The 23,221-nt window shown below is 47.6% G+C and overlaps 4 protein-coding genes across 4 annotated transcripts; 2 read left to right on the top strand and 2 right to left on the bottom strand.

Annotated features, from left to right (window-relative positions):
- Window positions 1–10,963: 10,963 nt before the first annotated feature.
- MFIFM68171_09851 (uncharacterized protein) lies at window positions 10,964–11,563 on the bottom strand (the record flags this gene model as incomplete). Its single annotated transcript, XM_071065270.1, has 1 exon — window positions 10,964–11,563. One exon carries the CDS (start codon window positions 11,561–11,563, stop codon window positions 10,964–10,966), a length of 600 nt encoding a protein of 199 aa, XP_070921371.1.
- Window positions 11,564–15,917: 4,354 nt separating this feature from the next.
- Window positions 15,918–16,610, top strand: MFIFM68171_09850 (uncharacterized protein; the record flags this gene model as incomplete). The annotated part of the gene is made up of 1 exon (XM_071065269.1): window positions 15,918–16,610. One exon carries the CDS (start codon window positions 15,918–15,920, stop codon window positions 16,608–16,610), a length of 693 nt encoding a protein of 230 aa, XP_070921370.1.
- Window positions 16,611–16,728: 118 nt separating this feature from the next.
- Window positions 16,729–17,622, bottom strand: HNT3 (aprataxin-like protein; the record flags this gene model as incomplete). Its single annotated transcript, XM_071065268.1, has 1 exon — window positions 16,729–17,622. One exon carries the CDS (start codon window positions 17,620–17,622, stop codon window positions 16,729–16,731), a length of 894 nt encoding a protein of 297 aa, XP_070921369.1.
- Window positions 17,623–19,091: 1,469 nt separating this feature from the next.
- On the top strand, window positions 19,092–19,817 carry MFIFM68171_09848 (uncharacterized protein; the record flags this gene model as incomplete). Its single annotated transcript, XM_071065267.1, has 1 exon — window positions 19,092–19,817. The coding sequence occupies one exon, from the start codon at window positions 19,092–19,094 to the stop codon at window positions 19,815–19,817; it is 726 nt and encodes a 241-aa protein (XP_070921368.1).
- Between the last annotated feature and the right edge of the window lie 3,404 nt (window positions 19,818–23,221).

Raw genomic sequence — 23,221 nt, 5'->3', positions numbered from 1 at the left:
GCGCTTTTTCCGGAGGAGGAAGAGGAGAATACCCTCCGAAAACCTGAAGATATCCCTCCTGAAATCTCAGACTTTACGGATGTTATGAACTCCAGTAATATAGATATTCTACCTTCTTTTAAAAGTACTGATTATACTATTGATCTACTTCCTAATACTATTTCTCCTATTGGATCTCTTTACCCTCTGTTACGATATGAACTTTCGATTTTGGAGGAATATCTGTATAAAAACCTAGTGAAAGGCCGTATTCGTCTATCCCAGAGTTCAGCTGTAAGTCCTATCTTATTTGTCCTAAAGAAAGATAGTATTCTATGCTTATATGTGGATTACTGTAGACTTAACCGGATAACGGTTAAGAATCGGTACCCTTTACCGTTGATCTCAGAACTCTTAGACCGAGTATCTGGAGTAAAGTATTTTACGAAGTTGGACCTGAAAGAGGTATACTACTGGATTTATATCCGAGAAGGAGATGAATAGAAGACGGCTTTCCGTATCCGATACGGTCTATTTGAATATTTTATTATACCTTTTAGCCTAATAAATGCTCCTGCAACCTTCTAAAGTTATATTTAGACTGCTTTAAGCGGGCTACTAGATAATTATTGTATATATTATTTGGATGACATTTTAATTTTCTCCCTAGACCGGGGAAACCTATACGACTTACCTCCGACGAGTTCTGGAATACCTAAGATAAGTATAGTTATACTGTAAGCCTAGTAAGTGTTTATTTTATTAGGATAAAGTAGAATTTCTAGGTTATATTTTAACTCCCGAAGGTATCGGTATAGATTCGGTACGAATTCAGACTGTCTAAGATTGGCCTGAACTATAATCCTATCGAGATATCTAAGTTTTCTTAGGATTTTGCAATTTTTACTATCGATTTATTCGAGGTTATTCGGAGATTGTATTACCGTTAAGTAATTTATTAAAGGGGTTACAGAACGGACGAAAACCGGGAACCCTCCGGTTAGAGGCCGAAGAGCGTACAGCATTCGCACGGCTTAAGAGAGTATTTTAAAATACACTAGTTTTATATTATTTCGACTCCGAACTCCCTGTTATTATTGAGATAGATGCCTCTGACTTTGTAATAAGAGCTATCCTGTTACAGGTCCCGAAAGGGGGTCGAAAACGTTCCGTTGCGTTCTAGTCGGCGAAGTTTTCTAGACTGGCCTAGGACTATAGAACTCCTGACAAGGAGACGATAGCTATTATAGAAGCCTTTAAGTATTAGTGATACTATATTGAAGGGAGTCGCTATAAAGTCACTATATTTTCGGATTACAATAATCTATAAAGGTTTATGAAGTAAAACCGATTGAACAGCCGATAGGCTAGATAGTATATATATCTAATAGGATTTGATTTTACTATTAAGTATCAGCCTAGGAAGCGAAATCTGGCCGATAGCCTTTCGAGAAGACTAGATTACGAGGATAAAGAACGTCCTGATAGACTCGAATGGATACCTACTTTTAAGAGCAAAATTGCTCGGGCAAACTAGATTAGAAAGCTGATCGCAGAAAGAAATAAGATTGCCTATTGTATAGAAGAGAGTAAATTAGCTCGCATAAGAAACCCTGGTAAATCAGCTAGTACCCAGGTCAGAAAGACGACTGTAGAAGGGGTTAAGAGAGCCTACTATATACTAGAGAATAGCGAAGATACCAGTATACAGGACCCTAGTAAACTAGCTAGTTGGAAACTCGAAATAATAGGTTATCCCTTAGAAGTTACTATAGGATCGCTAAGTATTTACCTACTAAGACCTTAGGATTACTAAGAAGCCGATTAGCTTAGACGGGAATAGATTATTATTCGTTAATATACAAGAGAGAACGTTCGACTAGAAGCGGTTTATACTATAGAACTGTCGAAATCTATAAGAGAATTGATCCTAGAGCTGCAAGCTATAGATCTAGTAACTCTGAAAATTAAGGAAAGGCTAGTAAGTCTAGCCCGAAACTAGAGAGTTTCGCCTGAATAGGCACTTAGATACGAATAAGAATTACTGTATTAAGGACGATTGTTCGTCCCGGTAGAGTAAGCCGTTAAGTAGGAGTTACTCTAGCTTTTTTATAACGATCCGTTAGCAGGTTATTTTAGTGTTGAAAAGACTTTCGAACTATTGTAAAGAAAATACTTCTGATATAGTATAACTAAAGATATTAAAGACTATTATAGAACCTGCTATACCTGCTAAGTCAATAAGATAAGACGGTATAAGCTATATAGATCGCTTAAATTGTTACCGATTCCTATATAACCTTAGAGCGAAATCACTATAGACTTTATTATAGGTTTTCCTGTAGTAAAGAGTCCTGATAGCTCCGAGAAGGATATAATTCTAGTAGTTGTCGATCGGTATATAAAGATAAACTGATTCTTCCTAGTATCTACTACCATTACCAGCTAAGAATTAGCAGAGCTTGTTTATAAAGAGATTGAACTCAAGTATAGCTCTATTGATAGTTGCATCAGTAATCGAGGTTCTATTTTTATATTATAGCTTTAGAGTGATTTATATTACCTATAAAAGGTATATAAGCGGCTTTCGACCGCTTTTTACCTATAAACCGATAGGTAAACGGAGTAAATAAATCAAATATTTATTTAATACCTCCGTTACTTTGTATACCAAAACCAAATTACCTAGGCAAATCTCCTCCTAGAAGTAGAATTTATTGTCAATAGTACTGTCAATTCTATAATTAAGATAAGTTCCTTTAAAGTACTAATAGGTTATTAACCTCCGATTTCCCGCTATATCGAGGGCGATATACAAGAAAGGAGGATATCCAGTACAATTAAAAGAATTAAAAAATTTACTGAGCTGAGAAAATAGTTAGAACAAAATTGGGCTAAAGCTATAGCAGTCCAGAAACGATATTACGACGAGAAGTATACGAAAAAGGAGTTTAAGAATGGAAGTTTGGTATTGTTGTCAACCCGGAATTTGAGATTCAAGTTACTGAGGAAATTAGTACCTAAGTTCATCGGTCCATTTCGTGTTCTAAACCGAGTCGGATCGCTGGCTTATCGTCTGGTACTCCTAGATAAATACGATCGTTTATATAATGTATTTCCTATGTTAATATTGGAACCGTGGTATAGCCGAAAAGGAGATGATTTGTCCGTGATACCGATACCAGACCTTAAGGACGACGGAGAGTAGGAAGTTGAAGAGATTCGAGACGAGAGAAAATTCTAGGGTAAAACCTTCTTTTTGGTTAAGTAAGTAGGCTAGCCCTCGGAGTATAATCAGTAGGTATCAGAGGAGGACATAATAAATGTACCTAAGCTGGTATTACAATTCCGAAAAGTATACGAAAACCAGTGAAAGCGTAGGCGATAAGATATTAATTAATGTCTACCTGTATAAAGCTATATCCCGGGGTATCCTAGACGCCAACCCCAACTTAAATAAAAGAAAAACCTTCTGAAAACGATATGATATTCAAAAAATTGAGGTCGGTACCAATACCAAGTCCGGAGCTACCTCCACCTAAACCTACTAGGCGTTCTCCTCTATATTAGCGGCAACCTCCTCCTTTACCGCGTTAAGGAAACGGCATTTAGCGCCTGACTAGCCTACGAAACTAATGTCGCCGAGCGATAAATGAGTAGCAGACCGCACCTCCTAGGCGCGTACCTCGGACTTGTACTGCGAAAAGTTAACGACAACGCAGTAGAAATATAGTAACTGAGATTGACCTCGATATTACGGCCGCGGTTCTGGCTAGGGCGGGACGACTGCTGTAGACGGAGTTGGCTATAAGAAGCAACTAGGGAGCAATAGGCCATATAAGCTTACTGTCGAAATGTCAGCGACTTACATACGAAAACAAGCCGAAAGATGACACTTACGGAAGACGGCTTAGTGGTGCTAGAAATGCCGAATTGACGGCGATGAGCGGTTTCGGCAGCGTCGAACGCCCCGACCAGGTCTTTAGCAGCGGCGGCGATCTTCTTGCGGCTGCGGCGCGAGAGAGTAGAGATAAGAGGGCGATTGCCCTCCTTATCGAATTCGCCTTCGGCGTTCTCTATACGATAGTCGACGACGGCGCAAGCTGTATCAATAAGAATTATAAGGTCGACAGAGTCGCTAACCATTCCAGCTGCAGCCTACGATCGTCAGTAAATCGCCCGTTAATCCTCTATAAATCGAATACGAACTTACTAGAGTATACAACTCTTTCTTTACGTTGTAATGCGAGTAATACGACGACGTAGACTGCTCGAACGAGTAGATGATAGAGAGAACCTCGCCGGAGCGAGGGTTAGCGTTCTTGAGCGCCGAACGAATGTATTTTATATACGGAGTGAGTTCGGCGGTAGGGGCGGCAAGGACGTCTATCGCGACGGAAAGGTGGCCGAAGCGATACCGAAAAGAGAGAGATTGAGAGAGAGAGAAAGAGAGGGAGGGGAAGACGGAGTAGGTAGCGGACTATACGCGAGAGCTGGGCGAAAAGCGAGTGAAGTGAAACGTATGGAAGAGGGCCTGAAGAAAGAAAAGTTTTAGAAAAGGTAGGAGAGGAGAGGGGTATTTATACCCGAGGAGAAACGGCTAATATACGTCTGTAAATTTGCAACTATGTATAAGCCTTGCGATTAAGCAGTCGTATAATCTTCATACGTTTTGAAGTTGTGAGGACAATACGTAAGTTCGGATGGAAATCTAGACGATTCGGCCGTGATTCGGATCTCAGGCCCGAACCGGGAAAGTAGGACCTCGGAGCCGCGAACCCTACTACGGCCCGACAACCGGCCAAACTTTTCCCGAAAACCTCCTGACTATAAGACGACTTACTCTTTACCTTAAACCATCGTTTCTCCTTTCCTACTATATAGCTCGTTGGAGCAGATGGACTGTAAGGTCCACTGGTTCAACACTTATCTATTTACGCGGCTATGAACAGCACTCAACGTATACCTGATATCTACCCGATGTTATCCCAAGTCTTACCCCCTAAGTTCAGACGATCCTTAGCAGTAAGGAACCTGAGGACAGGTTCTATAGAGGGGAGGATAATTTATAACGAGAGTCTCTAGACGAAGGTCAGGAGGACCCACCGAATGATGCTGGATGATGTTACGATATAGGATAGATAAGAACCCCGTGAGAGAACTCTCTTATGCGGGGCACTTCTGATCCGGAAGGATTAGTCTCTATGTAATTGATAGGAGGCTGTTCACCAAGATATCGCCTGCTGGTCCAGGTCTTTTCGGTATCAAGACATTGTGGTCCATCTCCCTCAATGTGTTCCCAGAACAACCCCTTTATATAGGGATAGCCTATTTATAAGCTCCTTCTAGAAGACCTTATACGAGCTTTTGAGTATTAAACGGTGCCTAAGTACTGTATATTACCTATAGACAAATAGGTAGATAGAGTGCTAGAACCAGATACTCGAGTATTACTTATATATATTCTATAGCTACAATTAAATTGATTAGATATATTATCTATACTTTATAGAGTATACTTATAACAGTTTCTACTATACGGTGATACGGTTAACGCTAGTTCTTCTTCTCTATAGGTTCTATCTCTGAGATCCTCTAGATCCTATAATAATCCCTAGGAGCTTAGTTCCTACTATAGATAAGTGAGTAAGATGCTTATCGGCAAGTTACAAAAGGATCTACAATATTCTTATCGCTATTAACAGGAACTACGAAAAGTAGTATAATCGAAAGTAGGAAGACAAGGTATTCTAGGTTAGTTAATAGATCTAGCTCTTAATAAAATACTTTAAATAGCGGTATCTAAGTAGTAAATTCGTAGATAAGTATCTAGAGCCCTTTAAGATCTTTAAGGTTATCAGCGATAGGAGGATAGTATTGAAGTGGGGGATAGTGCACTGGCCGGATAGCACTCTAAGACAACTCTGGGACTTCGGGTCCGGCGGTGTAGGTCCGGGGTATCGGGTTCCCGGCCCTCCGAGCTGGATCAGGTGATCGGACTGAGAACCCACTTTTTTTCTGTATTTAAGACTGTCCTGACTGTCGGCCTCAACAGTCAAGGACAGTCAAGATCAACAGTTCAACTAATTCTTTCTTTCGATTTGTTTGCTCCATTAGGAGCTGTCTTTGCGGCCTCCCTCTGATCAGAGGGAGTCCTGCCTGTCTTTATTGCTACTTTGGTCTAAGCTGCGTTGCTGGGAATCCTAGTTTGTTGTCGGGTTTCTCAGTCGTTGTTCCTCCCCTTGTTTTGTTATCTTGTTATTTTGTTGATGGAGTGGATGTGTGTTTTCCGCTCCATTTCAGTATACGAGCTGGACCTTCTATAACACTATTGTATCTATCGAGTTTTCTTAATTACCTTATTCGAGCTATTTAAAGGCAGCGAGGAATAAATATAAAAGTAGTGCGAAAGGGTCGACGTCGAGTTAGAAGAGCAGTATTACGAGGTAAAAGCTATTATTAACTATAGGGGTTTAGCGAGAAATAGATAGTTCCTAATTAAATAGAAGAGCTATCTACCTAAGGATAATACCTAGGAACCTAGAGAATATTTGGATAATAGACTACTGTTGAGAGTATATGAAGTGAGATTTATGAAGGTATAAGGGTAGTATAGAGTATAAATATATAAGAGTATATTAGGTGAGGGAAAAAGCTTTAATTTATCTAAAGGCATTAAAAAACCTATAAAAAACTTGTATCCAAGTAGTACTCTATCTACTCCTCCTTACTCTCGATCTCAGTATCACCCTCCTCTATAATAGAGGTAAGGTAGTCCATAATATACAAAAGTAGTACCTCTATATTGCTTAAGTGCTTCTAGATATTGGTTAGGATTATAGTTTATACCTCTAATAGGAGGGAGAGTTTAGGGGTAGTACCTGAGGGCGAGGACGAGGAACCGGCAATAGTAGGAATAGCGAAAGACGAATCTATAGTAACGCTGCTATTGCAATAGAGGCGTAGTATACAACCAGTACAGTTAGTACTAGTACAGTAGATAGCGACCTCGGTAGACTAGGGTCAGGAGGTAGAAAAATCCTTGAGGGTATATAAAGCGGTATTACTAGTCTCCTGGACCTCCTCCTCTAGACCAGCAACCTAAAGAAAAGTACTATTAATATAAAAAATATATAGCTAAGAAGTAAAAATTTTTTTTTATTTATATCCTTACTAGTAGTAGAGAACTCTATACAGTCGAAGGCTTCTATAAACCGGACTACTGTATTCAACGTATTGAGAAGGACCTAGAAATAGTTAGATACTACTAATAAGCACTATAGGAGTAGTATAAAGTAAGAGGGAGAGGACTTACCGGCAGGTAGATATAGTTATAGTATATATAGTAGAAACAGTGGATACTAGAGCTCTTCTAGTTCTTATAGCTAGCAGAGGGATCCTTCTTCAGTATATAGCAGAGGTACAAGTAGCAGTTATATATAATTAGCAAGGAGCTAGCAGCCGAAGGAGGAATACTTATAGAATAACGTGGCAGACATCCTCGGCAAACTTGTTACAGGCCTTAGGGATATCAGCAGTAGGCAAGGAGGACAGAACGACGTTATCTTCGGCTTAGAGAAGTAGATTAGAAGTAGTGAAGGTAGGAAAAGGGAGGACTAGAAACCTACTAAAGAGCTAGAGGATATAGGAACAGCCTTAGACTTTTTTAAAGGGACCGCTAGGCTCTTTATTATCTTTAGCTTAAAAAAGGATCAGTATATATAGAGATCCTATAGGAGTAGCAAAGACACTACTTATAGGGTATTTATCTGATATAACGGACTAAATAGAGGGAGGAGGAGTATAGAGAATAGAGCAAGAGAGTAGAGCAAGAGCGGCAAGGGCAGAGACGGTAACTACAATATACTAGGCAGTTAGCAGACTGAACTACAGAAGTATAAAACAAATAGCAGAGAAGTATAGAAGGTACGGGTAAAGGATAGAGAGATACGAGAATAAGAAAGGCACAACTTACGAGAGTAAGACTGTAAAGAAAAAAGAGAGGAAAGGAACTAGAGGAAGGAAAGCTCTTTTTATACCTAGAATTAGAGGAGGCTCTACTTTTCCTAAAAATAAGGCTAAAGATCAGTATAAAGAAAGTTCAAATAGTTAAGCTGGAATGACTATAATTAGTAAAGGTAGAGCTACTTCTATACTATAACTATATAACCTGAATGCAATTACCTTATACTATCTACTCTAACTTCCTTTTCTCAATAAAAACCCTCTCTTCCCTACTTCTAAGTTATTGAAGCTACGTATACACTATTATTGAGACTAAGGGTAGGCAACAATATATAGCTAAATAATCGCTATACTATACAACGCGATAACCCCGATACTTCTACGTTTATAACCCGCAGTATCTATGCAATAATAAGCTCTAGCGGCTATAAGTGCCTGTGTAATGAGTAAGGTAAGGAAGGAGAGACGGCGCGGCAGTAACTCGAGGACTACGAGAAAGCACTATAGGTAGTATCCCAACATCCAACGCTTCGAGAGTGTAACGAGAGTCTCCAGACGAAGGTCAGGAGGACCCGCTGAATGATGCTGGATGATGTCACGATACAGGATAGATAAGAACCCCGTGAGGGAACTCTCTCACGCGGGGCACTTCTGATCCGCAAGGATCAGTCTCTGTGTAGTCAATGACAATAGGAGGCTGTTCGTGAAGCCATCGCCCACTGATCGAACCCTTTTCGGTACTGAGACATCGTAGTCTATCTCCCTCAACGTGTTCCCAGAACAACCCCCTTTACAGAGAGCTACATGGAGCAGGTAGGTACGTAGCTAGTACGTATAAGGCCCGTAGGTAATATTGTCGACAATACTACCTACGAAGGAGCATATAGCCCGGATAGCTCCTGAGGGCAGGAGCCCGGAAGGAGGGAGGCTCTATGAGGACCGGCTGGGTAGGGTCGGCGTAGGCGTAGGACGGAAGTCCCGAAGCCGTAGCGCCGACGGGGTTATAAAAAGCAATAACAACGCTAGGCCAGAAGGGCGTAGATATCACGTCAGAGGAGCGTTAAAGGAGTATATAAGTAAGGACGATGACGGGGTAGCGAGCGAGGTAAGTGAGCCTAGATGCTGTCGTTGCAAGGTATAAAAAGAGGGGTGGAAGACAGGACTTAGGAGAGAGATAGAGTTTAATGAGACCACCGTCCTACCTCTAATGAGTACTCTGCTCCTACGTTGCGCGTGTACTGCTCGTATCCAGACACTCTAGTCCTACTACTCTTGGGTCCTTGACCCTCACAATCTATATATTGTACAACCCCCTATACGTAAAAAGCGACTGACAGTATTAATACCAAAAGTGTATATATATATAAATACAGCTCAGAAGCTCTTGTAACTGTTAAAGTGCAGTTAATAAATAAAATTACTAGTCAACTAGAGGGTATATCGCGTTGGAAACTGCAGTTATAGAGCTCGGCTCTCACCACTGAGCTCAGGAGCTCATTATATAAGCTCGTCCAGACTATTTCCTTTGTATATTTAAGCCAGTTCTTCAGTCTCCTACTGCAGTAGATAGATCTTCAGAGACTTCAACCTTTCCACGCACTTCCCACGCCCTCTGCTAAGCTCCTGTGCGCGTGACATAGTAGTAGTTCAGTGGCTTTCCTGTAAATTAGTTTGGGTATAAGAAAGAGGGCGTCTCTTCGTACTATGGGAAATGTCTTTCAATACTATGGCCCCACTTAAAAATGGCCCATGCGCGCGCACTAAGCCTAATTCGGCTGCGTCCATCAAAGATGGACACGACAATGGACATAAGGCACACAAGTTCAAGCAAAAACGCCACCAAACACTGCAATTGCAATTGACGTTGTCAAAGTGCTCAATTCGTTGATATCTTACAAGGCCCAAATAGGCGCTGTTTTCCCACAGTTTGACGGCCCAGTTGTCCATCTGCCTGTCCATCTGCCTATCCATCTGACTAAGCGCCTCCCCTGCTTCCACGCCCTCTACCACGCCCTCTACCACGCCCTCCTCGCGATCGTTGTGGCGCCGCTTGACTGGCGATACTCTCGTTGTTGTTGTCGTTGTTGTTGTCGTTGTTGTTGTCGTTGTTGTTGTCGTTGTTGTTGTCGTTGTTGTTGTCGTTGTTGTTGTCGTTGTTGTTGTCGTTGTTGTTGTCGTTGTTGTTGTCGTTGTTGTTGTCTTCCTGCGCGCCTGCGCTGCCCATTCGTGGAGGTCGTCAGTCAGCTTAGCAAGAGTGTGGTATTCGTACGTAAGAAGCTTGTGGTTGTGCGGGGGGTTCGTCAACGGTTGAGGCAACTCTTCCTGCTCGCTCTCGCTGTCGCTATCGCCATCGATTTCGACGTCGGCATCGAAATTCATCACGGGAGGCTCGCGCGCAGCCATATCTATCACAGATTAGCAGTGGAATAAAGTCTACGCAAGCACTTACCTAGGTCAATTAAGCGCGTAGTTCAACGCTCAATTGAAGGCGATCCTAGAGCTCTTGTCGACGTTGTTGTACGCAAGATAGCAAAGAAGTTATCGTGATGGTGGTGATGGATGGAAAAAAAGGCGGTATGGGCAGTAGTGTGGCAGTATTCAATGGAGCTCTGCCAAAATGGGCCTAGTGTGGGCTTAGTGCGCGCGCATGGGCCATTTTTAAGTGGGGCCATAGTATTGAAAGACATTTCCCATAGTACGAAGAGACGCCCTCATAAGAAAAGGCAATGAAAGGGTGTGATTTTTATGTGGGGCTTACAGGTTGTCCGGTATGTGGGTGTTCGGTAGGTTGACTTAAACCGCTTCACACATTCAGGGGTCAGGCAGGCTATCATGAGCATGGACAAAGTCAGGTTCGCGAAGATGGACAGGGCGATGGTGGATCAAGAGGAGAATATTATATACTATATTAACAACATCCGACACGGATTCTAGCATGAAAAGAAAAGAAAAGAACACAAAAAAGGGGGGGGAGGAACAGAGAAAAAAAAAGAAAAGAAAAATAGAAACAACAGAAAAGTTACTCATCGTCCTCCTCAGCCACCCCCTCCCCATCCGCCGCCTTTCCCTTCCCCTTTCCCTTCCCCTTCCCCTTCCCCGACCCCGACCCCGACCCCTCCTCCTCCCCCTCCGCCAACCGCCAGATCTTGGTCTTCTTCTTCTTCTCCTTCTCCTCCTCCTTCTTCTTCTCCTTCTCCTCCTCCTTCTCCTCCTCCTTGGGCTTCTCGCCAGAAGCCTGGCGGAGCCTGGCGCCCCCCTCCGTCGCCACCACCACCGCCTCGGCACGCCCCGTTACGGCGAGGACGCCCGCAGTGGTCCCTAAGCCGACAGCGTCGGCCTCTCCCATCCCCGTACGAGCCGAGGACAGGGCGGTCGTGGCTGCCCGGTGGGCAGCGGTGGTGGCTACGTGGGCGAGCGCAATGCCCGCCTCATCGTCCACGACGGGGTTGCGGTGACGGCGGCGGCGGCGGCAGGACCGGGAACCCCACCACGCGATCCCGATGGAAACGATGGGCGACAACAAGCCCACCGCCACCGCAACCCACGCCGGGATCAGCGCATTCTGCGCTGAATCGCCCGGACCTCCCGGCCCGGGGCTTTTGACGACGACTGTCGTCATCGTTATCATCGTTGTCATCGTCGTCGTCATCGTCACCATCGTCGTCATCGTCGTCGTCGTCGCCATTTCTTTTTTTTTTTCCTAAAAAAAAAAAAACCGTCAGTGTGTGTTAGTGTGTGTGTATGTGTGTGTGTGTGTTTGCCGAGCAGTCAAAGAATTCCGGACGAGCTGCGGAGAAGCGAAGAGTTCCAATTCACTCTTCGGTACGGACTCGTAGCTTCCAACCCTGATTGCAAGATCAAGGAAGGAGCCTGGCATCATTTTCTCACTAGCAGGCACTCAACGCCCTGGGGCCCGGGCTCTCCGCTTATCAAGGAGCCAAAGATTGCTACTTAGGGGTGTGGGAACGCTCATTGACCGAGGAAAAGAATGACGGGAGTGCAGTCGGCTGTCACGCTTTCGGAAGGGGGTTCCCCCTTGATAGTTCGTCGGTGTCCTGGACACGGCTTCCCGTTCTTCCCAAGTGTCAAGCCTGACAGACAGACACGTCTCGTCGACATAATTGCCCTAGGCATCTTGTTTAATGAGCGTCTTGATCTCTTAGAACTGTTAGGGGTCACGCATCATCTCGGCAGCCGTCGACCTGCTCTTGTGCATCAGAACCAAGATGGATGTTATGCAGCCGCTCTTTCCCAGCCTTGGAGGCTTTACTATCACCTTGGCCGGAGCGACGAGGGAGCATAAACGCATCTGTGATGGCATTTTATCGCTCTTGCTAATGGTAAAGCAGGACCGGGTTGCTAAGCACCGGCAGCTACCGTATCTGTCAACGCATCCCGTCCCGTGCGGACTTGCGTTCTGCTTAACTGAAGACGGCGCCTTCCCACCGTGAGCATCCATGCTCAGCAGAAATGTGTCAAGGGAAATCTCGAATCATCGACCCATTATGCGCCATCCGCAGTCCACACCGCACGCTCGTCTTCCTGTTTCTCCGCCATGTACTGCACGCCCGTTCTTGACTGGTCGAAGGCTCGGCAAGCGGAATTGTATCCACGCAGGCAGACCTTTTCCGAGCTCACAGCCCACGGAATAGGCTGTTTTTGTCGTGTGAATAGGCCGATGATTCTACTGGCAAAAGCCTCTGGACAAGGTATTTCTCTTCTTTTGCCGCATTTACATCTCTCTGAGAGGACTCTAACTTGTATGGTTGTACAGTGCCAGCATCCACAACTCTTCGACATCAACCCACGGTTTCCAGATGCGGTCACGGCATGTTTCTCAGTACTTCGCTCGCACAGTACCTCATTTGCCCCACGCCAGTTCTACTTGGGAAACTCGACACAGTGTTTGTGCCGGATAGTCAGGACGTGCTCTATTCACGACCGTTTTTCCGTGTTCGACATCGCAATATCTGACTCGCCGCGTACTTGTGGGGAGACGATAAAATGCCATTCTCAAAGTCATGGATAGGGAAGCTCACATCCATCCGTGACCAACGCCGATGCGTTCTCGGGTCGCGTGTGCTAGACGCCGTAATGGCTGGCGTCGACACTGGGTAGGCATAGCCAAGGTATGTGTCTAACTCTGTTTCTTCAATCCATCAAGCATTCGTTCGTAGCTGAACTGACCATTCTGAACACTAGTAGGTTGTCTGCCGAGGATGGTCCTGGATGGCCCCCAAAACTGTTCGATTCTCGCCAACCGGCTTTCAACAATCATAGCTCGGATCCCAGGATCTAGGGATGATGGGTCAACGCTCGTTGAGAGGCTAGGCCATTCTCCCATGCTTCATGATGTGCATCTCCCTTTCCGAGTCCGCACCCTGTTTAGAGCGCCGTGGTACACGCATAATACCTGCAGACGCCCTCAGGAATTGGTTTGACGGAATGTATCGGCTGGTCGGCGCATCAGACGTCTCTCTAAACATCTGGAGATTCATCACCTAGCCGGCAGAATCCAATCTCAAGCCACGCAGGTCGTCTCGCCTACCTATCAACCCCCATTTCCAGCCTCGAGGTGTCCACAACCAACGGAGTGTCTCATCATTATGGACTTCCCATAAATCCGGGCCATGCGACACATTCAACGCGGCAAGGACCTTTGACTTCTGGACCTCGCCACCCAAAGATTTCGGATGAGAGGAAGGTGTGACCAAATATCAACAATCCCACGGTTCGTGCCTCCTTCCCTGCTGTCAGTGTGTGTGTGTGTGTGTGTATGTGTGTGTGTGTGTGTGTACGCGCGCGCCCGCGCGACATTCTTCAATCTTTGCAAGAACCCACTCTTCCAAGCTCAACGCTTGTATCTTTCTTCTTCTTTTTCTTCTTCTTCTTCCTGCTTCACACGCGGAGGCTATCCATGGGCATCAACTCAGTGAACCCATGTTCAATGGGCACTCACACAATCCAACACTGGAGGGCGGTAATCTGGTGTGAGACTGGTTTGTACCCCCCTTAGCTCTATACACACCACTGTATTTTGAAGCTGACTTGTGGGAGAAATGAGATGGACATTTCGGTTCTCCTTGGGTTCACAACTCGTTCAACAACTCGGCAACGAAACCCGCGCAAAACCGAGTTTGGTAACCTCGGGTCGCTGCAATAACCCCACGAAGCACATTGTCGCCGTGCTCGTTAGTTCAACCTCCTTCGTGTCCAAAACAGCGCGCAGGCTGAGACGGGCCGTGGAAACCCCGAAGTTCATTGAATCTGGTGTTGGTGTATTCGAGACGGACTCCATCCCAGCAACATGGAAACGGCCTTGACCATCTTCCATTTGAAGTCAATTCATGCTTGCTCGGCCATAAGAGCTGTGTTAGCATTCACAAACTACCACGAAACCCGCAGAGGGCAGAACTGCCTTTATTACAAAGCTGCAAGCGCGACTCGAGTTTCCCAAGACCTGCTGGCGTAAAACCTCACTGAGGGCTTGCCGCTCTCCTTGCTTCCCCTGACAGTCCGACCAGGTGGAAGAAGTGGCACCGGATGCCATTACAACAGTTTACGAAACCAGATGGCTATTATGCAGTCAATTTTACTTCACCAGTACCCAATCCTTGAAAGGGACAGCGATAGAGGTCTAGACAAACAAGTACTTGAGTGGGAGAAAACGGTCCGAGGGAACAGGTTCCCTCTAATGAGAGGCACTGACTGGGATGACGCTTGGGGGGGTGGAACTTGCCGGGGACTTGTCTCTAATACTATAACTTGAAGCACTCTAGTATTTACTGCTTCGATAGGACATCTGTCGCGCTCAGGAATGCGCCCGGGGAGCTCACCGCTCCTCTGAGGCGATTGGCAGCTCATCAAGTGAGCTCTGTCAGCCACATTCCTTTGTATTTAATCTGTCTTCTTCTCCAACTGCAGTAGAGAGACTTTTCACACTTCAATTCGACATGTGCACTTCCCACAGCCTCTTGCGAGCTCCCTGCAAGCATGACAACGTTTAATTCAGTGCTTCTTATTTTCTATCTCGCAAAGTAGTCTCTCTCCAATCAGAGGACACTCTATCTACATATATTGTTTTGACCTTGTCTACCTTGAAGGAACTTGATTGTCTGGTCTGTTCTATCTAGTGTGTTTGGCATTTGGCTGTATTCGTCGTTCCCCTTGTTTTGATAGTACATAGGTACAGATATGTGTTTCTGCACCATATCAATATAGGCCATTACTTGAGAATTGACGAACAAAGAGCCATGATTTGGTACAATCAAAGAAAGCTCGTCAATTGAGTTTGCAACAAGTGTGGAAAAGAGTGCTGAATTGATTGTCCTATAAGGAGCAATGGCCCGAATGGCCCTACTTGTGGCGCGAAAAAAAAAAAAAAAAAAAAGGAAAGGAAAGGAAAGGAAAGAAAGAAAGAAAGAAAGAAAGAAAGAAAGAAAATAAAAGTAAAGGCCCCCGGCAACTTCCAGCCCCGGAGCGTCATTCCAGTAAGTGTGGCCCTCTGACCAGAGGGACACTGTCCGCTGGGAACAGTTCTCCCTAACTCAATGTGTACCTAGCTACTCGGAGATCCGCACGATGTGGCAGGAAGAGAGGTCATGATATGCGGGTTTTGTAAAGGCATTAAGGAGACCAGGGCAGAGCTTGAGAACTCCAATAAGTGGGAGCGGAAGTAGGCATGACGTTGTTGTGAAGTAACTCCTAGGGCTTCATCGCCACAACGATTAGAAACAATCAACCTAACAAAAATACTAATTACATTAGGTGGTCACAATGTGGCAACGGGGCTCAGGGTTTCGAATTTATGCATGTGCTGCGACGCTTGGTACACTAGGCTTTGACCAACTCGGTCCTTTTCTTACCGTTTCCTTTTCTTCGTTCACGAAGCCAGTCCACCATTTTGCCGTGTCGTCATCTTCAACCAAAACTTAAGGACCCGCAAAGCTATTCGAAATAACCATTACACAACGATGCTGCGACACCTCCGACATTGGCTCAGACGCCGTCGACAACACAGGGTGTCACCAGACTCGCTTCCATCGTATAAAAGCATCGAAAAGATCCCGATCCCAGATCGCATAGATACGTCGGTCTATGACAACGATCTTTTGGATGCCGTGGCCAAAGTCACTCGAGTGCGCCGGGTGGCTAACGCTCTTGACGAAGGCGCCGCCAGGATTGCGTGCGCTATTGGCATGTGTGCGGCCTCGGCACCAGCCACGCGTGCAGCAGCCGTCGCTACTATCTCTGCGAACAGCATCGCCAAACTCGCCCTTGCATATGTTGACGACGCAATCACCCAGGCAAACCCTCCACGGGCGAGTGCTATCCACCGCGGTCCCGCGGCAGTCGCCGCTAAAGCTAGAGCCCTGCATTCCGCCGCACCGGGGCTGGGCTATCAGGCAGTTCTCACCGGCATCTCGGCGGCAGCCGAGGCTATGGAGGACATTGTTATTGCTGCACCAGCGGTTACCAACCGGCCGGCTGTCATCCTTGCTTGCGCTAAGCGTATCGTTAACGTGGCTTACGCCGTGGGCTCTGGGATTGCCGCCGCTGGTGACACTTACAAAAAATCACCTGAGACTGCATTCGCGCTTGGTGCTGCTACCACTGCGGTCGCCATCTTCACAGGGCGCACCTGCTACATAGATTTGGATGCTTGAGGTTGAGGAGGAGGAGGAGGAGGAGGAGGAGGAGAAGTTTTTTGCTTCCCACTATCCATCGCCACTATCCATCACCCACTCCCCGCCGACCGCCTGATAACCCGCTGTTTAGCCACCGTCATTCCCTCTTCCACTCCTCAAACTCGCCCTCCAAATGCTTCTTCAACTCAGCGAACCGACTCCCAAACGCCTTCCCACACCTCCAGCACACCAACTCCTTGGCCAGGTTCGCATTCTGGAATTTCGTATCCCGCCGCACATCGTCCTCGGCAAGCGGGTAATCCGCCAACGGCACAAAGAAGGGTGTGGTAAAACTGTTATAATGCTTCCTATGCCGCACCCGGTCCGAGTGCATGTCCCGCGAGATGACGTGCACGTGGAGGTGGGCCATGGAGGGGTGGGCGTGGACGCCGACGCGGATCTCGCGCGCGTAGTCCCGCCCGGCCGGCAGCGCGTCGAATGGGACCTTGCCGCCGTTCATGGCCTCGTTCCGGGCCCTCGAGCTCGCCGAGAAGGCGCCCAGCCGGCGCGCCAGCTCTGCAGCGGCCAGCTCCGCCGCCGCGGCCGCCTCCTCGCGCACCACGGCGAGGAAGTCCCCGTCGGCGAGCGCCGCGTGCGGGTGCAGCAGGTAGTGCGCCGGCGAGCGCGGCAGCAGGAGCAGGTGGACCGTGGCTTTCGGGAACGCGTCCTTGATCAGCACCGTGTGCGGCGTCACCCGCACCACCTGGCCCGGGAAGCGCTCCGGGTGGGTGATGTACTCGACGAGGGCGCCGCGCCAGACGCCCCGGATGATCTGGGAGGCTTTGCTGGCGAGGGATTGCGGCGATTGCGAGGAGGCGGGCTTGGCATGTTTGGGGGCCATGAGTTCGGCGAAGGCGTTTTTGGTGGGTTTGGATGCCGTCGGCTGAGTTGCGTCACCGTCACGGTCGGCTTCGTCAACGGTGGGCGTATCCGCTGTCGGCGGGGAGTCGGGACGGTCGAAGTCGTCCATGTCTTCAGCCAGTTCTGCCATGGCATTAAATTCCTCTATTTGTATTTGATTGAGCGACAATTGAAAGTGAATTGATTGTGTTTGTACCTGTGTGATGCCTTGGGGAAGTCGACTTGACGTTCGCTGAATGAGTCGAACAGAGGGGATGGGGTGCCTAGCCAGCTGGCCACAGCTGCCGTGATGACATCCGCGGCTCTGGCATTGTGTTCTCGTACCCTTTGTGATTGACATCAGACTTTGGAAGCTTGCCGACTTTAATGAATGGTTTAAGTTGAATTCCGTCAGTTGCAACTTCAAGCTCTTTCCAAGTCACAACTTTGCTTCCGAACCCTCCGCAGCGGCCAATTGATATCCCGCCATCCTCCCGGGTAGCCAGACGCTCACTCGTGGCGGATCTTGCTTGCTGCATGCAGGCGGCATCCGAGCAGAAGGAGTTAGATGTGCTTTCTAGGTATTTACCAACGACTGTAGTCCTCTAGGTTCTCTAGATGGCCACATGTAGTACCTCACAACAAACATGTTACGTATCAGTGCTCAAGCGGCGTAATTACCCGGCGTTGCATGCGTCCACGTCTGATCCAGACGGTCGGTTGACGCCACCAATCTGTCCGAGACCAAATACCTGAAAGCATTTTTTCAGCGGGGTTGACGTTAGCCACAAAACAAGGTTCCACTCCTTTTTCGCAAGCTTAACCGCCTGAAATGTCGATTGAGGTCCTTGACTTCTTGACTTCTTGATCCAAGGCGGAAGAGGCAGGTGTCGTTGTCTGCGTGGCAAAGAAAGTGTACGGTGGATGATGCCGCTCCAAAGCCCAAGGTCCTGCTATCCTCGTGGCAGTCAGGGGATGTTACTGGTAATCAGTACATAATGATCGGTGCACTCGGTCGGTGATTGTAGGAAACGATTAAACTGACAGATGCTGGCGGTCCCAGGGGTTCTGAGGAAAAGCCAAGTCGTCGCACAAAGATCCAAAGATCTAATACCAACCGCAGGCCCAAAATACGACCCAGCAGGCCGCACGGCGGCGGTAGTGGAGGTGGCACTGAAAGCCGCGTTTTAGGGCCCGCAGCTCAGCAGGCGGGGCTTGGCGGTTTTACCGGGGACCCAGGTCACAGGTCCGGCCCATGCCGATCACCCTACCACATCAGATGTTTCGAACACCAAGGTACTGTACACAGGTATTCTGACAGGTGTGACGATGGCGGCCTTGACGATTAAAGGCCGCAAAACGACACCAACTGCAGTCGGATTCTCTTCGCATTTTTGCTTACCTCTGCCCTCGCAGACGGTCCTCGCCGAGTTTTGCACCATCCAGGTACGAAAATAACAGCTTGGATGCTCCATTGGTCTCAGGAAGGTCATCGCCGGCGGAATATAAGATGCATCTAGTTTCGCAACATTCATGCATGCGCCGATCCCTGCCACAACAAGGTTCGATTATTGCTCCTCGTTCTGTACAGTACCTGTGATACACAAACCCACCTCAACCATGCTACTCAGCCTGCTGACCCTTGCCTTGGCTCTCGCGAGCACCGCATCGGCCCACGCCACCATGCACAACGTCTTTGTCAACGACAAAGACCAAGGCGACGGCGAGGGCAAATACATCCGTTCCCCTTCCAGCAACGATCCCGTCCGGGATCTGAAAAGCCGCGACCTCGCCTGCAACACCAAAGGCGGCGAGCCGGTCCCGGAATTCGTCAAAGCTTCCGCCGGCGACAAGTTGTCCTTCCGCTGGTATCATGCTGACCCCAACAACCCGGATGACATCCTTGACCCGTCCCACAAGGGCGCCATTCTCACCTACATCGCGCCCTACACCGAAGGCAACGGCGCCGGCCCCATCTGGTCCAAGATAGCACAGGAAGGCTTCGAAAATGGCAAGTGGGCGACCATCAAAATGATGGAAAACGGCGGCAAAGCCAATTTCCTCCTCCCAAAGTCCCTCGCACCAGGTCAGTACCTTATCCGCCAGGAGCTGCTAGCCCTACACATGGCGGATTTTAGGGGCGACGAGCGGCCCGACCGGGGCGCCGAATCGTACCCCAGTTGCGTGCAGGTCGAGGTGCAAGAGGGGCCGGGGGAGGCCATTCCGGATCAGGACTTCGACTTCAATACGGGCTACAAGTACGATGATCCCGGTCTGTTTTTCAACATTCACATTCCTTTCGACAAGTACACCCCACCGGGTCCGCCCGTCTGGGACCATAATTAAAACTTGTATATTCTAGCTGTTCTCTTCTCTCTGTTATAGATAACCCTAACCCTCTGTTATAGATAACTTGCTCTTCAAGTAACTACGCTCTTTTTTTTTTATCAAATGCGATTCGGACTTTGATTCACCTCTTCTAATGCCACTCTCCTCGTCTAGGTGAACAACCGAAATAAACACAAGAGCAGTGCTTTTAGCTTACAATTCTTGCGTAATCCTACGCATTAATATTGTACACCTGTTGCAAAGATTTACCGACTCATGTAGTTCACGATGTCTCTCAATGGCACCCACAATTTGACCTTGACATAGGTCCATTCGTATAATCGATCGATAGTCGCAATGCAGCACAAGATCCTTGGTTATGGAGTCATAACATCCCGGTTTATGATGTTAGGCCTAAGTGTACAGGAAGACGTGCGGAGTGGAGCGCGGACGAATCAAAGGCGACAAACCCTTCCAAAAGGGGAATTTCTGTACGAAGGAATGCAGCGGGCTCGCTTGGTCGGACAAGTGGAGGTGGAGCTGCCCAGACCCTTGCTCAACGGCCTCCGAGTTAATTAGTCAAAGTTTATTTATGTTAATACGACAGCATCCAATGGTCAGTTCAGTCACTTCGGGCCAATCTCTGATATGTTGATTAGTTGAAGCGCTTCAAATACTAGCCTCTGTATCTCCATACTGGTGGGGTATCACTAAAGCAAGAGTGTTAAACGGGTTATTGAGCTGGAGAAAACTGTACCCCGGGAGCTGGGCCACCTGCTCAGAGGAACGGGTTCACTGGGTTGATCATCCTAGAGGCTAACTTGCGGAAACCCATGAATTTATTTGGCACATAAGTGGACCGTCTACGCCATGAATATTTACACGGGACATCCAATCCTACACCTTCTTCCACAGTTGGAGCTCTATTCTCCCCCTTAATCAGCAACGGGAGCTCTATCCGCAAATATTGTTTTGACGTTGTCTGGACCGTACGGACCTACCGCAGTGACTGTCCGGGAGTCATCCGTCCGGCTGTTAGCCGTCTCCCCCCCGGTTGATGGATGTTTCTGCGCAAATTCAATATCTCTACATAGGCAGGATGAAGATGAAGAAGAGTTTAGAAGCTAAGGAAGGAGATGAATATTTAATGAATGTGTTCGTTTCTCATTGCCCCCTATTTAGTATTATATTATATCTACTTAGCTCTAATTATACATTCCTAACAGGTATGTATCTCATCCCCTACTCTTTCCCCTCCTTGTTCTGCCTCGTCTCCCACTTATATATCACCTTCTTCACCGCCAGGCTCCACCCCTTCCGCACGCACTCCCATACCGTCCCCTCCCTATACCTCGTGCCTGGCCTGATCCCCTGCTGCTGGGGCTTGAGGAGCTTGAAGCTGGATGATGTTTGTTCAGGATGGTTTTGACGGCGGAGGCAAGGTCCTTTTGGCAGTGGAAGCAGAGAAGACGCTCGATCTGCTCGTCGGTAGGAACGAGAAAAAAGAACTTGCTAGTCTTCGATTTGATCCTCTGAAATGGCCGAGGTCAGGGCGCTGGATGCCATCTCTCACGTATTGTCGATAAGCATGCGCACATCAACCGGGACAAGGGCGGCGCGTTTCCTCGGGGTAATGGGAGGTTTGAACGACTCGTTGGTCTACTATTCAGGCTGCGCTATCAGGGGGGTACTATGACTGTCTCCGGGATGGCTAGTGCCTGGCTGTTCATGCTTGGTTGCGGACATGGCTTCTCCTTGTGCTCCGCATCTTGGGACATCTCGACTCTTCTTTTTGAGACTTTAGGCCGGTTTCTTGTGCACTTCTGGGGCACTTGGTGGCTCGTCGCGTTCTGGTTGTTTGCCAGCACCGTTAGGCTTTGTGGTCGGTTGATTAGGTTTGCTCTCTGTCTCAGCTGATTCGGCTTTAGCGGCGGAAATGGTTCCGTCAGAGGCTGCTGATGTCACTTCGGAACATCCTCCTTCGTCTTCCATTTTCTGGTCCGGGATCTGGTTTCCTTGTGATGTGATACTAGCAGATGAAACTGCCCGTCTCTTTGCTTTGGGTTTCTGCTCCACCACGCCGTCTTACTGTCGTTCCTGCTAGAACGAATGCACAGTGGGTAATACATGTTTTCTCTGGATGATTTTCCTTGGATTCTCTTAGATAATTGGTCCGTTAGTCTCCTTATCTCCAGGATCCTTGTTTCCTTGATGCGACGTTTTTGCGGGCGCACTGGGAGATACGGTCACCTCTTTGGAATTCGGTCTCACGGTAGGTTCTAAGCTGCCGTTTAGAGACCCAGCGGCTTCGCCAGCTACTGGTGTGGCCTCAGGTGCCCCGAAGTCGGTAGTCCCGTCATGTGTATCCGGCTGAAATATTGATCCAACACTGAATTCGGATTTGTCTGAAACTTCATCCTATGGGTTCTCTACATCAGACCTGTCCTCCTCTTCATCAGACAAGGGAGCGCTACTTTCGCCTTGAGCTTTCCGGCTTTTTCCGCCTCTTTCGGAGACCTCATTTTCTTTTAAAAAATAAAAGATAAAAAGATAAAAAATAGCGGAGTAGGTCATCTAAAATCCCCCGTATGGGACCTTTCCTCCGCGGCTGTAAGGGTTTCCATCATCGGATGAGGTACTCATGTATTCCAGAAAACCCAGGCTCGAGTCTTGAAGAACGCTTTCCCCCGGCTCGAGCCTGTACTTTGCTTCTGAGTTTTGTAGTACCAGCTCGTGTCTCCAGGCAACTCGGCGGGCTCAGTTTCCGGAACATATGGAAAAGTCAGCCCAAATCGGTTTTCATAACGGAGCTAGTCGCTCCTACCGGGTACCAAGGATGATGAATTCATACCCGCAAGTATTGTAACGAAACTGCTCGACATACAGCTGATCAACGGCGGTGACATCCTTCACATTCTCAACCCATGCTCCGTCGCATTCCGCGAACCAGGGAGCTCAGCGGGAGGGTCGGATGGCGTGGAATCTTCAAGTCATTATTTTATGGAGTCCGTTCGCTCAATAGACATGCCGCCGAACGGCCTCGTCGACGAGCCGCCTCTAAATAGCGCTCCAATTGCTTCCATTGTTTGTCCCGAATCTTCCCTGGAGTCCTTCGGACTCGGGGCCGCCCGGCCATAAGCAGAACCCTCAGTCTGAAAGTCGTTTTGGCATATGATACAACAGAAGATACCGAACGAGAGTGACTGAGAATGTATCCCATCAGCTGGGGAGGCATGAGTCGATGCTCGTGCTCAATGTGCAGTTGCTCCTGGATCCAGCTCAACCATTTCTTGTCATGGGCAAGATCTGCGTTCGCGTTTCCCAAGAGTTACATACAGTTTGTCACAACGTCTATGCTGGCGAAGGGAAATGGTCTTGCTTTGTCTTTCGGCGTTGTCTCGAATTTTACTCCTCATTTCCGC

The sequence above is a fragment of the Madurella fahalii genome (assembly GCF_045866475.1).
Source record: "Madurella fahalii IFM 68171 DNA, scaffold_5, whole genome shotgun sequence".
Lineage (NCBI taxonomy): Eukaryota > Fungi > Ascomycota > Sordariomycetes > Sordariales > Madurella > Madurella fahalii.
This window is presented reverse-complemented; position numbering and strand designations above follow the sequence as displayed.